Here is a 14,967-nt window from a genome sequence, read left to right on the forward strand (position 1 = left end):
ACTATGGTCCGTTACAGCTCAAGAAGATAGGGCGAGGGTAAGATGGGCCGGGGAGGGGGAAGCAGACGGAACGCTGGAGAGAGAAGGAGGTTTCCCCCTTTCTTCTCCAGCGTTCCGTCTGCTTCCTCCTCCCCGGCCCGTCTTACCCATGCCCTATCGCTCGCCTCCCCTTCCTCCTCTCTTCGCCCAAACTCCCGTCTTCATCACTGAAAGCTGAACGAAAGTTGGGATGGTAAGTGCCTTAGCTAATTGGTGTCTCATTTGAAAAAAAAAAAAAATAAAGCGATAAAAAGAGAAGAGGGTGCGATGCAAACTACTAGTGTCGCAAAACTATCGATAGTAAATCGTCGACAGTACCATCGATAGGTTTACGATAGTCGATTATCGATATTTTTCTGATAGTTGATTAACGATAGTTTTCCGGTAGTCGACTATCGATAGTTTTTCGTTAGTCGACTATCGATAGTACTATCGATAGTTTTTCGATAGTCGACTATCGATATTTTTCCGATAGTCGACTATCGATAGTCGACTTTCGATAGTTTTCCGATAGTCGACTATCGATAGTACTATCGATAGTTTTCCGATAGTCGACTATCGATAGTACTATCGATAGTTTTTCGATAGTCGACTATCGATATTTTTCCGATAGTCGACTATCGATAGTCGACTTTCGATAGTTTTCCGATAGTCGACTATCGATAGTACTATCGATAGTTTTTCGATAGTCGACTATCGATAGTACTATGGTGCCTGGATCGCGTCTTCGACTGGTGTGTTTAGCGCCCTATCCCGCCCATACATCAAAAGTGGTCCCAAGGTGGCAACAAATGACGCGAGTGTCATGCTGTTGCCTGTCGCGATCCTGGCGGTTGGCCGTAGAAATGCTGGCGAAAAGCACGAGCGAACGCGAGTGTCGCTGTCGTCACGGCGTTGCTTTAGGCGTCCCAACTTCCGGCTGCTCTAGCTTCCGTAAATTGTCACAGTGGAAAGCGACCGGCAGCAGAACAGGCGTTTGCCGCACTTACCACAACTGTTGGAACGCCGCCAGGGTCGCGACCGGCGACAGCATGACACTTTTATGACGTCATCAGGCGGAAATCGAGGGACCACTTTTTTGGCCGCGGTAAACACACCAGTCGGAGACGCGTTCCAGGCACCATAATAGTACTATCGATAGTTTTTTCACTATCGATACTATCGATAGTACTATCGATAGTTTTGCACCACTAGTGCCTACGTGTGCCTACGCGAATCTGGTGTTTTCAACTTTTCACCAGATTCGACCGGTTCGACTCGACTTTATGGACAGTGTGGCCAGATCTTAATACAAGCATGTCTAGGTTTGGAGAATTTTTTTTATGCAAGGGGTTATTTTATTTTGTGGACAGCTGCAATTAAAAGAAACTAATTCTAATCACTGAAGAAGTTAATAACTTTATTTTTAGTACTGTGTTGACTGAAATAGCCAATCACCGCTGTACTTAATTCATCTCTTAGCCATTACCATCTAATCCGAAGCCAACTGGCCAGCCTGTCGCGCATGCGCACACGAGTCGAACCTCAATACAAGGTTCATCGAACTTTCCACTAAAAGCTCGAAAAAGTCGAACCTGGTCGAACTCGAACTGCTCGAACCGCGACCGGTTCGCGACACCCCTAAACATAACCAAACAGACTTTTAATTTCTAATGAACCCTTTTCACCCTTTCAATAAATGGTCAGTATTTATATTATACTGAATGCAGGGCAATGGCGACTGGAGTTACCCATACAGTGACTCTAGTGGCGACCAGCGTGACCTTTGTGACGTCATGCTTACGCAAAAGCCGTATGAACGAGCACAGGAGCACACAGCTTGTATGATGCCGTGCTGCAAACGCCATTTGTGTTAAACGCCATCGCTAATCGTCAGTCTTTTGGTACGCGGCAAATAATTCTTCTTAGGCAGTACCCCACCAAAACGTAACCACGGTAAGTTTCAAAGCACACTGCACGCGCAGCCATACAGCAATCATCTTAAGTATTATTTCGCCTAGCTTGTGTCAGTTTATAAGAATAGGCTTAGGGAATACGAGCAGCGCGATAAATTAGTTCACGGATTCGTTTATTTGACGCTTAGGGACGTATGTTTCCGAAGAACGGCGATCTTTTTTAGCTATAGTTATGAATTAACCTTGGGTATATTGTATATTGTGTTGTAACAACACGGCACTAAACCCACACAGTACTTACCTGCGTTTCTGGCCTCCCCCGAACATTGCTTCGTTAGGTAGTACTCGTCTGCTCCTCGAGAATATTCGCGTACTTCGCTAGTCAATGCTCACCTTCTATCTATGTGTGTGTGTGTTTTGCCGTACTTTATCTTCAGTTTTGTTTTTGGCATGGGAACATTGCGGGCCCTTCACGCTTGGGTCTTCGTGCTCAGTACGATAGTACTGCGACGGTCTAGGTCGCTTTAAAGATTTCGGTTATTGATATTGGTATTTATTTGGTAGTGTCTAGAGTGCCGCTAACTATATACTCCCTTACACAAATGTCTACCACAGTACAGTCTAGCCCAGTAAAATGTTTGTACGAGGGCTCTTGCTTTCCAAATCCACGCGCTCGGTCCCTTGCCTTGTTTGCACGGCAAACGTTTGTGAGGGGAAGTATGTTGTATGGTCGTTATAAATTTTACGTAGCAAGTGTGATAAATTATGTTATACCGGGAGAGTTTAGCGTCTTTTTTTTTTTGGTATCTTTTTTTGTCTAGGGATCTGCATATTGGTAGGCAATCCGCACATTTGTTTCAGGTGCAGTCATGGCCAACTGCAGTCTTGCTTATCGGTTTAATTTTTGGCTTTCGTATCGCACCAAACGCTGCTATGTATTCGCACCGACCTTAGAACATCGAATTTCGACAAGCTGCAGTGACAGAGTTTTTGGTTGAAGCCTGCATGAACGAAGCATATGGGGCAAGTTACTAAAAGAACCTCAACATGCGACACCCTTTCTTTCGGTGTGTATAAGATACAAATCTGAGGAGTACACGTAAAATAAACAATCTACGAGAACTCTCAGATTATGAGGACCGACTTTGTGATCGCGAAGGTTTGGTAAAATATGGTACAGCTCTTCACGTGCAAAACAGCTTTGTGCCCTACTTTGCCAAAAGTTGTGGAACATCTTTGTGTCCTATGTTGACTAAAGATAAAAAACAGCTGCAATTACTTTCGTTGCACGTGTTTTATGGTTTAAATTTGTTTTTTCTTAGAAGTATGATTATGTGTAGCACACATGAAATTGCCAAGGTTTTTGTATGTGCATTTTTTCATTGTGTTTACGTTATGTATATAGCTGTAAAATGAGGAACAGAAGTCGGGCAGAAGTGCCTTTTGTTTCTACCTCCCTTCCAGGCTTGACCCGAGAGAATCCACAAGCTTTGGTCGCGGCAAGGTCTGAGATGATAGTTTTACAGAAAGAATGACGTATACTTTTTCTGTTTTTTCTGTGCAGGAATACCGACTCGTGCTCCGGGAAGACATGTCTTTCCCGCCCCATCGGCCGCCCTTGGGCATGCCGGGCATGCCTCCCATGTTACCACCTCCATACTCCATGCCTCATCACATGGGTGAGGTCCCCCTCCCTTTGTCCCAAGGCATTGGAATTGCGTCGTTCCCAACGCCGGAGGCCTCTTGCAGAAATCGGAAGGCCCGAAACTGTGATTTTTCTAGTTTTCTATATTGCCCCGATTTGTACAGTCTCCACCACTATGAAGGACCCATTCGGAGCGCACGTCCAAGTCTGTGGCCGAGACAGCTCACACTTTGGGTTATTCCCTATCACTCTGAAGGAAGACAAGGCGCTTTCTCTGTGTCCGCCAATTTAGTTTGGCAGCGTTATCGAGTTCTCTGCTCGGAGTTGCATGGAACCATCTATAATGCCTGCCGTGCTTCTTCCACCAGCCACCATCTTGGCTGTACGCTCCGTGTGGGTCTTTCATATTGACGGAGGCTGTACCGTCAAGGAATAAGCTGCTGCAGACAGAGTACTACTTACAGTGCCCCAACTTTACAGTATCCGGGCACTGTAAAGTCGGGAAGAAGTTGTGGATAGTCTTTTGCCCAAGATTTTGGTGCTTATGGGAGACGTTGGGAGCTTGGGTTTATGAAAACATGTATGTGCGTATCTTCATTGAGTTCACTGCACTTTCTTATGCACTTGCAGCTGGAATCAAAAACTAATACCAGTCTCTTATATATATATATATATATATATATATATATATATATATATATATATATATATATATTTTTTTTTTTTTTTTTTTTTTTTTTTTTTTACCATTGCATGTAGACAGGCGCTATCCCTGTCTAGTGATTTATGAAAATTAGTGTGTTTTTAGCACTGGTGAACTCAAGTTTTAAAGGAACCTTCTCATAGTCCCCTTACACTACATCATACATTATAGAAAATATGCAAGACACAAGGTCCTGACCTTTTAAAGTAGTTCTGCGAAGATTCCCTCCACTTTCCTAGTGCCCTCTGCGGCCGCCGAGTTTGAACAAGAAAGAAAATTTGTGTACGAGTGACTGTCCATAGAAAGCCTGTTGCTGTTTTAGCTGTTAGGTATAGCGGGTACATTCTCGTCAAAAGGGGGAGAAAGCAATAAAGAGGAGTTTCTTCTCAGGCGACCCTTTACCAAGATGTTTGTCTGCCTTGAGTAATTTGTCTTTTAATCGACGCATTCGGTATGTTTAAAAAGCTAACTTCATGTTGTATCAGTAGAAAGGGTGGTGCGTTCCGTGTGTCATCATTGCCGTTGAATCGCGCTACATTTTATTGATGAAATTCTAGCATGTGAGGGAATAGTCAGGATAAAAGTGTGGATAAGGGTGGCGATGTGGGTTAGTTGGTTCATACTGACGAAAAGGCAAACAGCGCGCAGAAAACGGGGACTAGAGGAAGTGCAGACAGCGCTTGTCCTGTCTGCACTTCCTCTAGTCCCCGTTTTCTGCGCGCTGTTTGCCTTTTCGTTAAAAGTGTGGCTTTTTTTAGGAATGCTAATTTTTCCATCTCACTTTTCTTTTTGTGAATTCTATTGCAAGGGGTGTGCTTTTGTGCTTTCTGCTCACTCTCCTCTGCCAATACTGCTCTTTGTCCTGACTAATGTGTGCTTTTGCACTGCCTTCCGTGCAGAGGAGGTGTTGAATAATAATTTAGGTCAGTAGCCACCAAGACATCCATTTGCATGTTTTTGTCGCCTGGTTTGGTAACTCCATTTGCTGTCCTCTCCCCTGCCTCTTGTGCTGTCCCGTAAAATGTTACCGCTCAACACATGCAAGTGCACACTGTGCTTCACGGACTGTTTACTCGTAAGCCAAGGCGTCAAACCCTCTTGCAACGTCTAAATGTTGCTTTAAGCATTTAGCTACAAGCACGATCCAAAATGTCTCGTTGAAACATTTTTGCTTCAATTCATCTTTTCTTGGCTTAGTTCAACTTTTGCAAGCAAAGCAATGTTTAGTAGTCCTTTTTGAAAAATGAAAAGCTTCTTAGATCTTGTTTCTTCAAAGATTGAACAGTGTTGGTGCGCTCCAATTTGGAACCAGAACCCTATACTTAAACTATGGTTTTGTAACCTTTTAGCAACTTGCGTATTAATTTATTTTCATTCTAGTATTTCTTCAGCCTCTTTTAAGACCAGCATGTGTTTGCCGACTTGTGGGGTCTTCCCGTTTTTTATTTGGCTCCGCACACTCCCAACTTTAGAAGCATGTGCATGGTGCTGAGAGTACATTCCTCTTGCTTTCATGACGTTCCTCACAGTTTGCGATGCCGGAGTGCTCAAACCCTGCAGCTGTCTGCTAGTTTTTCTTTTAAATGTTGACATTTTATGCTCCGGTCTCATTGTCGACGTGCCTGGCGATTTCGGACCAGTCGGCATGATTGACTCAACTGCATTTTTCGTGTCTTACATTTTATACGTTTGTTGCATTCCTTTGCGAGCTTTGTGCTCTCTATAATTAAGTTGCCCATTTGACCCGATCTATATGGGCTATCGATCAGGGTGCCATTCCTTCTCGTGTAGAGCGCCTGGAAAGTTGCTGGAAGTGAGTGAGTTGTTTGGTACCAGACGAAACGTGGCAAGCCTAAACTATCCACCGGCACGAATCAGCGCGAGACACTCAATCCACTCGGACACGCTTTCGCTACATCCCTTGCATGCTAGCACGAAAAGCTGCGCATCAATTTAGTTACGCTGTCCGGAGTCTCCGCCAATGTTGCTTGGTTCGAACTGACTTTCGTCGGTCTCGCTAGAATGGGCATTCGGTTTTGAGAGCGCACGCGTTTGGATTGACCACACGACGAGCCGACGGCCACTGCTGCTGCAGATGACGTATTTCTCTCTCGGGGCGTCGACTGCTCACGCACAGAAGGAGTGGATGCAACAACGCCTGGCTTTGTTTAGTTCGTCACGCGCTTGTTAATGCATGCGTTACTTAGCTATTTGTGCATCGAGCCCAGTTGCAGCGGGCGAGTAGTCGGTCGACGCGGCCGCGGGACGAGTCGGAATGAAAATGTCGCAGTCACCGACAGAGCAAGAACGGCAGGGTGTCTTTTTTGAACGCCAGCTCTCCGGGACACACTCTTGGCCTTCGATCGAGCTTTGGCCGCGCGTGCATGCTCCAGTACGGTGCCTGGGGTGTTTCTCCTACTGGTGTGTTCGTCATCCCATCCCGTCCATGCATCAAAAGTGGTCCTGAAGTGGCGACAGATGGCGTCACAAACGCCGGAGCATCCCGCCGTCAGATGTCGCAGTCCTGGTGGTCGATAATAGAAATGACGACGAAAACCGCAAACAAATGCAACCATCGCCGTCGTCGCAGCGTGCCAACTGCCAACCGCCGAAGCTTCCGCGGGCTGTCAGACTGGAGAGCGACCTGCAACAGAACGGGTGTTTGCCACATAAACCACCGCCGCTTAGACACCGCCAGGATTGAGACTGGCAACAGAAAGTCACTCCTGTGACGTCGCCGGGCGGAAGTCGAGGGGCCACTTTTTTGGGACACAGTAAACAGACCAGTTTGAGACACGTTCCAGGCACCATACTCGCAAGACACTGGAGCATTATTAAAAGTAGGAGGGTTGTGCTGGAGGCGGGACAGCCGAAGGACTTCCCCGCCGGTCTCGTCCTGTTGTTCACGGTTCTCGGATGTTTGAACCGAATGCGACTGCTGGCCCGGAGGGACTATGGAGCACGATAGGACTCCCTCCCAGTGTTTGCAAGCGGTTTCCGACTGACACCTTTCCCTTTCCTCGCAGTGGCGGGAGGCATGATACCGATGGCCATGGGTGTGATGCCTCCGGTGAGTATGCAGAGGGCTCCTCCGGGGGAAAGGGCAACGATAGACGGTAACGTTCAGATGGGCCTCTCGTTTGATGGACAGATGATGACGCACGTGGCCATGACGGTGCCCCAGTCAATCCCAATGCTGGCGCAGCCGCCGCAGCAGCCTGTTCCGCAGTCGCGCTCGCAGGGCAAGCGCGGCCACGGCTCAGGCGCCGGGGGCGGTTCGGCCTCGTCCGGTGCCGTCATCGAGAAGAAGCCCCTGGTGCGCCGGAACCAGCCCTCGGTGGGTGGGCCCTCCTCCTCTACCCCCCTCTTTCCCTGTCACTTCCACCCGATTGTTGTCACCCTTCTCCTTGATGTCGACACCCTCGCAGTTAAAATTGTTTAGGGCTTGTTCGCTTATTTTCGTTTGGGTGCGATCGACTGCGTCGAAACTGCCTGTGGCTGCTTACGACGAGAGTGTGTGCTGGAACACTTTCGACCTACGTATAACTAGACCGAAGGTTTTTGCAGCTTTCTTTGAGATGAAATCTATGCACTTTCGACGAGAAACGGTCGCTTGTGACATTGTGAGAATTATTTCGAGCACGCAGTGAAAGTAAGATGCATAAAAAATGTATACTGTGGGCGGAGCGGAAGTTTTCTAGGGTTGCCTGATAAGATGGCACAGGTGTGCTCTTTCTCGTCGTAATCGGTCACAGTCAAATGCAAATGTGTGAAGCAGCCTCAAGACTGATAATAGATGACAACTTCGTTATGTGCATTACCCGCATGTTATCCGCAACATGCGGGTTCTGGACGTTGCACGTCGAACTCGAACGGCGCTTCCAATTTAAGTTTGCTCGTGCGAATGAGAACGTCCCAAGTCCACACGTCTTGCGTGTTCGGCATTTTTGAAAGAGCGTGCGAAAGCGTCTGATGTAGTGTGAACACGTCGGTCGCGCCGTTTTCGGGGCATCGCGTAAGCCACACCAACGCCCGAGCGGAAGACTCAGCAGGGGATGGCTTTTGGGAAACACCGTCTGCTCTGCTCAGTTCAGTGTCCTCCTGCCAGAAAGCACAGTTCTGAAAACTTCGTGGTCTTGGAACTTATTTTGATGAGGTAGTTGGAAAGAAAAAATAAATTAGTAATAAGCTCAGGTGGAAGGAAAACCATGTTTCTGTTTAGCGCAGTAAAACCATCATCGGCTGACTGATGAAAGGAAGGCAGGCATAGCCACTAGGGCATCGGGTCATGCTAGCTTTAAAACGCCGCCGACGGGCGCATCTATAGTTTATTTTGTACTCAGTGTGCAACGCGATCAAAGCTGCTGGTGCGAGCATGTGTCGTAATCATGGAGTTCATTTGCACGTGCACGTGCAAACGAAAGGCCAAGGGAAGCCACACGTTTGTGCCCACCGCTTTGACAACATTCAGCACCATGTATGAAATGCAGCGTGAGGAATTTTATGTCCCCTTACAAAATACAAAATTGTAGAAACTGGGGGACACTACCCAGAAAAAATAAATTTTGAAAAAAAAGCTGGTTTTGGAAAATGCCATATTTACATCCACCAAGATCTAGAGAGTATTCCCAAAAGGCTTCATTAGTTTACACTGGATAGTTAATTTTTTATAAATTATTTTTGGTCCACTGATGCTAAAGAAAAGGTAGAAGTTGCAGCACGTCGAACACATTTTTCCGTGTTCCACTTTTTGGCTCAAATTTCACCTTCAAACTATTGTTTTAGTATGAAACTATAGAGACATTATATGCTGCTTATATACCAAAATTGTATAGAGCCGGTTACTATGAACTTAGGTTTTGCATTTTTATGTTTCTTTATTATGAAAAATTGTCATTTGCAAAGCTTGGTAAATGTCAAAGAAAAAATTTGTTAATTTTTTACTTGAAAAATTTACATTTTCTGAAAATCTTTTTTATAGTAACCGGCAACGGGTATTCCAGTATGCATTCCACCAGAAAAATATGTAGTTATCAACACCATTTCTCAACGATAGATTCATTGAGCAGATTCCATGCAGAGCTATGCTTTACTTAATTCTAGGGGAATAGTACCTCATAAAATTGGTTCACACGACTGAAACTTTGCATGCCCTCCTTCTATATGGCTACAAACACCACCCGCAAATATTATACTGATTGAGTAAGCGGTTCATAAGTTGACATTCCCAGGTAGTGTCCCCCCCTAACTTGGTTCCACTCAGTAAATTGCATCCTCGTCCAATCTACTATCCACACAGGTTTATGAAGCCCCCATCTGCTGGTTTTGAGAATAACCGTGAAGTGTGTAGGATCCCACTTATTTTTTTTTTATAACATGCTTCCATAAACTTCTTTTTTCTTTTAGGGGCGAAGCTCCTTAGGGTCTAGCCTTGTCCAGCATCCATGCTCACATCGATTGCCATCCCATTTGTCTTCTTAAAAACAGAAAAAATGTTTGTGCAGTCTACAGGATTCGAACCTCAGCGTATCAGCACCACCAGAGCTTCGCCCCAATCGACATCATTCACCACGTGGAGAGGCGGTCATGTTTTTTTTTTTTTTTTTTTTCTTTTCTTTTTTTTAGTTTTATAGTTGTGTAAATGTGGTATACTCACAGAGCGTTGCGCCCCGGAAGGTCGCTTCCCGACGTGATTGTTGTTTTCTGTTGTGTCCTGTGCAGCACGAGAACTCATCGAAGGGGCCCCCGGTGACAGTCTTTGTGGGCAATATCACGGAACGGGCGTCGGACAACCTCATTCGGCTCATACTGCAGGTAGGGGGTCACTTTGTCCGAAACCCAGTCGAAACAGAGGTGATGAAAAATCATTGGCTTGACTTGTGCGTACCAACATTCTTCAAGGACACGTTGGAAGGAGGTCCGGAGTTATGAGCGCCACAGAACGTTTTCAAACAAGATCGGTGTGCAGTGCTCTAATGGAAGTATAAAGCTGGTGTGCCAGGGTTTCATTTTGAGGTAAAATACCTGCCAGCTTGTTTCCGGCAGCCACTCAAATAACACGTTTTAATCTGTGTGGTATGGGGGTATAGTCCCATAATGATAGTGAACCTTCAATTAGGAGACTTAATGTGCATTGTATGGTCACCTTACTGCCTCTTTTTTTACTATTCTGCTTCTAACATAACTTTTTGATATTTGTACTACAGTGGAATCTCAATATTTTGAGCCCGAGGGGGACCAGAACTTTGTTTGAATAATGCAAAGTTTGAATTACCGGGAGTTTCCTCCTTAAAAACTCGTAGGACGGGACCTGCATGTTAGTTTGAATTATCCGCGAATTTGGATGAGGAGAATTTAAATTAACAACATTACACTGTACTTATGCTAAGTCTCGCTCTTTTGGTCAGAAAAGCCGCCGCTAACCTCGAGTTTCGGGACATCCACACTATCATTCATCATAAGTTTTTTTCGTTTTCTTTTGTTAATGGATGCTATTTTGTTTGAACCTTGAGGTTACAGCGCACAAGACAAGGACAAGACGAGAGACGCGCAGAGACAAAGACAAGTAATGACTTCGACTTCCTTGTATTCTTCTTCTACTTCCTCTTTATGAAGCTAGTTTAAATAAGTTTTTTTGAAGAGGAAGTAAAAGAATTCAAAGGAGTTGTGAGTCAACGCCTGTGTTTGCCTCTTTGTGCGTCTCTCGTTCTGTCCTTGTCTTGTGCACCTCAAGATGAATCACCAACTCGCCCAAGCTTCCGTATTAGTTTGCGCCATGTGTGCTATGCCATGGTTACATTCAAGTTGTAGGAGGAACATTAGAAACCAACGCTAACCGCATGTTAGCGTTGGTTTCTCATATTGATATAATAATCGCCAACGCTAACCGCATGTTAGGATACTTACGACGAAACTTCAGAACGGCCCCAGTTAACTTAAAACTTCTTCTTTATAACACTCTTGTACGGTCAAAATTGGAATACGCAGCCTCTATTTGGGATCCTAACCACACGTTTCTGCATAAAGCTCTTGAACTAGTTCAAAATAACGCCGTTCGTTTCATTCTGTCTAATTATAATCGAACAGCTAGCATATCATCAATGAAATCCAGTTTATTGTTACCCTCTTTGTCATTGCGCAGAAAGTTTTTTCGACTTTGCCTGTTTCATAAAGTGTATCATCATCAGTCGCTGCGAGACCATTTCTTTACACTGCCTAGCTATTGCTCTTCCCGTCTGGACCATCGGAATAAAGTTGGATTAACACGTTGCCAAACAAACACTTTTTTTTATTCATTTATCCCGCATACATCAAACGACTGGAACCACCTTCCAGCAGATATCGCAACTATACCTGATTATTCTCTTTTTCGCCAATCTTTGTCTACATTTCTGTTTGGTGAGCCAACATGAGTCATTTTATTTTGTTTATTTTTTTCCGTAAAATATATTGCTTGCCGCTTTTGCCAATGGCTGTGTGTTTTTGATATTTCAATTTCTTGTTGTTTGTTTTTTATTGTTTTGTCAGTTTGTTTTATTTTGCTTTGCCCCTCCCCTCTACAATGCTTCGGCGCTTGAGGGTATGTACAATAAATAAATAAATAAATAAATAAAAGCTCCCATTTTGTGTCTGTCCTTTTTCCCCAGTTTATTGTTTTCCTCATTGATAACTTAGGCTGAAATGAGCCTTCTTGATGGGTCTATGTCGTTTTTCATTTTAGAGGTGTGGATCGGTGGTCAATTGGAAAAGAGTTCAGGGGGCAAACGGTTGGCTTCAAGGTGAGTGTCCAATCTCTCGCCTGTGGCTCTTGTGTCACGTTTTCTTGTTGCTTCGGTGCCACTGAGTTGCTGGTCTGTGCAGGCTTTGGCTTCTGCGACTATGGGGATCCTGAATCCGCCATGCGTGCCATCAGAATCCTGCACGACTGGGAAATTGGAGACAAGAAGCTTGTTGTAAGCTCAACTTTTTTTAGCCTTCTTTTCTTTCAGTTTTCTTTTTTTTTGTGTGTGTCATTGAGGGATTGGTGGCACCTCCACAAATTTTCATGAGGTAATTGCAAAGTTGGTTTCTAATGTTCCTCCTACAACTTAATTTTTGTGGGTACCTAGATATGTCTGCATTTCAGAAAACAAGATTGCCAAAAATCCATCCCATCTAGCAAAAGAATTTGTAATTTGGTAGAATGAGTGACAAGAAGTCGTTTCCCACGAATTTATTTGGCTTCAGTCGCCGACCGATTTTTCATATTTTGCAGGGACCGAAAAATATTGGAATAATAGAACAGTCCGAAAAATTGTCAGAATAAAAAACTTGCCTTTACTATGTCGAAGCGGGCTTAAAAAAGCCGTAAATAGTGCTTTGCTTCAGGTTACGCCTGTGCACCTTGTTTCAAATTATACCTCAGTTTGTGTTGGCAACTTTCTACTAGCTTGGGAATCGCTGCCTTCTTTTCTAGCTTTAGGATCGGCGAAAGTCCACGACTGCAATGGCAAATGAACAAAGCAAAATAGTAGCAATAATGATGATGATAATGACGTGTGGCTAGAGAAAAGAAGCCAAAGAAGAGTCACATAGCTGTAGGACTTAGCGGTACTCAAATAGTGCTGCCAAGCCAATCCATGTACAGGCAACATAGAATCCAAAATGGCCACTCCTTGGTGGTCTTTCCAGCCAATCGCTCGCGCCGATTTTGTCCGAAAAATATAACTTCCAGACTTCAAGCTGTCGGAAACATTGGCTGTGAATATGCATTATTTCTATCGGGTAGGTCACAGTACTCCTTCAGGTCCGAAATATTGAGAAAGTCAGAACTACCGGCGTCCGAAAAATTGGTTGGTTATTGTATCTCTGAATCCAGTACAGTCTAAGCTCGTTATAACAGACCTTGATTTTGACCAAGATTTTGGTCTGTTGTTAAAGGAGTATGTTGTATGCAGATATGAAGTTGAGTTGATGGTGCATAGAGGAAAACCAATCGAACTTCACAAATCGGTATGTTATATCAAAATGTCTGTTGTAACCGGGTCTGTTATAATGAGCTTAGACTATACCGTAAAGTTCAGAAAGAACGCCCACCCAAAATGAAGAGATAAATGGTAAAAAACATGGGGTGGGCTACCTTTGGGGATGCCACAGCAAAACTTGCTCAAAAATTAATGATAAACACCTATGCACCGGCCACAAGCCACTCGACACGAAAACGCTGATTGCGGACACCTCGAGGTTGTGTTTCACAATGTCATAAACACGCAGGAATTCGCTACGAACTCCTGTATCGCGAGAAAAGAGGCTGCAGGTTGTGGACGCAGCAGATTCGCGTTTCATGGTACAAAGGACCCACGGAAACCCGCCAAGAACTCTCATCTCACGGGAACGAAAATGCAAATCACAGACACGGCAGATTTAAGTTTTACGGTGCAATAAACGCGCGGGAACCCACTACAAACTTGCCTGTCACAGGAACCTAGATTGCGGACAAAAACGCAGGAATCTGCTGCAAACTCACGATGACAGAAATGCAGCATGACTGCCCCCATAGTCACGCTAAAGGAGACCATGACCTCGTATTATCTCCTCCGTTAAGAAGAAAACAGGCTCCTCTCACAAAGCACTGCACTCTTTTCATTTTAGCAGAGTTATTGCTGGAGAGCAGGAATGCACCAATCGCGGCACGCAGAATGCTTTGCGGGAGGGTCTTGTCCCGCTTTTTTCAGCTTGTCGCAGAACGGCTCTTTCCCCCGCAGGTGAAAGTGGACGCCAAGACAAAGGAGAAGCTCGACGAGTACAAGGCAAGCAAACGGACCCCACAAAATGGCGCCGACCCGGCTGCCGCCGCCACCCCGGCCGGCGCCACCCCAGCCGGTGCCACCCCAGCTGGTGCCACCCCGGCGGCGGGAGAAGGCGGCGCAGCAGCAGAGGCCAAGCCTGCCGCGGACGACATTGATGAGGCCACCTGGCGCCAGGACAGGGACACCCGCGAGTCGATCCTGCACCTGTTGCGCTCCCACGCCGGAGAGCTCAACCGAGGCGGAGGAGGAGGCGGGTGGCGGCGGCGGCGGAGGTGGCAGCGGAGGAGGAGGAGGGGGCGGAGGTGGAGGAGGAGGAGGAAGTGGCGGCGGCGGAGGAGGAGGTGATGGTTCCTGTGAGTTTGGGTTTGGGTGGAGCGCGTGTGCGTAGGCAGCCGTTTCACACACTCGAGATTGCTTACGACCGGAGTGGATCAAACCTGGTTATGGCATGGTCGGTCGACGTCAAATGCAAGTGCGTGGAGCGGCCTGGATCGACTGCGTGGCAGTGACTCGTAATACGTCGAGAAAGCACGCTGCCGCCATCTGCCGGGGAGTCCTGGAAGCACTTCCGATCTGCTTATAAGTAGACCGAAGGTTCTTGTAACAAGACCGAAGGTTCTGCAGTGTTTGCGAGACAAGGTCTATGGGAAATGGCCGCCTATGACGTGGGAATAGGTGACCGGCGTTTGAGCCGGAAGTTTCGTCATCCGAAGCGAGACACCACGTGACTTCACGCTTCCGGTTCGTCCGGTGCCGGTTGCGGTTCGTCCAGCTGCATCGAGAGCCCTTCTAGGCGTGGTGGCCGTGCTGTATTCGCGGTGAAAATGGCTTACAGCTACGCGGTACGTTGTTCTAACGCAAGCCATAGAGGGCATAAGATGTTCCAGTTCCCGTGTA

At 46.0% G+C, this 14,967-nt stretch overlaps 1 protein-coding gene across 1 annotated transcript; it reads left to right on the top strand.

The window, feature by feature from the left end:
* Nucleotides 1-1,859: 1,859 nt before the first annotated feature.
* Nucleotides 1,860-14,320, top strand: LOC121834381 (RNA-binding protein 25-like; the record flags this gene model as incomplete). The annotated part of the gene is made up of 8 exons (XM_042288085.1): nt 1,860-1,974; nt 3,499-3,613; nt 7,309-7,352; nt 7,434-7,619; nt 10,004-10,096; nt 12,003-12,060; nt 12,143-12,234; nt 14,026-14,320. Coding segments are annotated over exons 2-8 (856 nt in total), but the record flags the coding sequence as incomplete, so codon positions are not given.
* Nucleotides 14,321-14,967: the final 647 nt, after the last annotated feature.

Source organism: Ixodes scapularis, unplaced genomic scaffold (assembly GCF_016920785.2).
Source record: "Ixodes scapularis isolate PalLabHiFi unplaced genomic scaffold, ASM1692078v2 ptg001081l_1___fragment_2___debris__unscaffolded, whole genome shotgun sequence".
Classification (NCBI taxonomy): Eukaryota; Metazoa; Arthropoda; class Arachnida; order Ixodida; family Ixodidae; genus Ixodes; species Ixodes scapularis.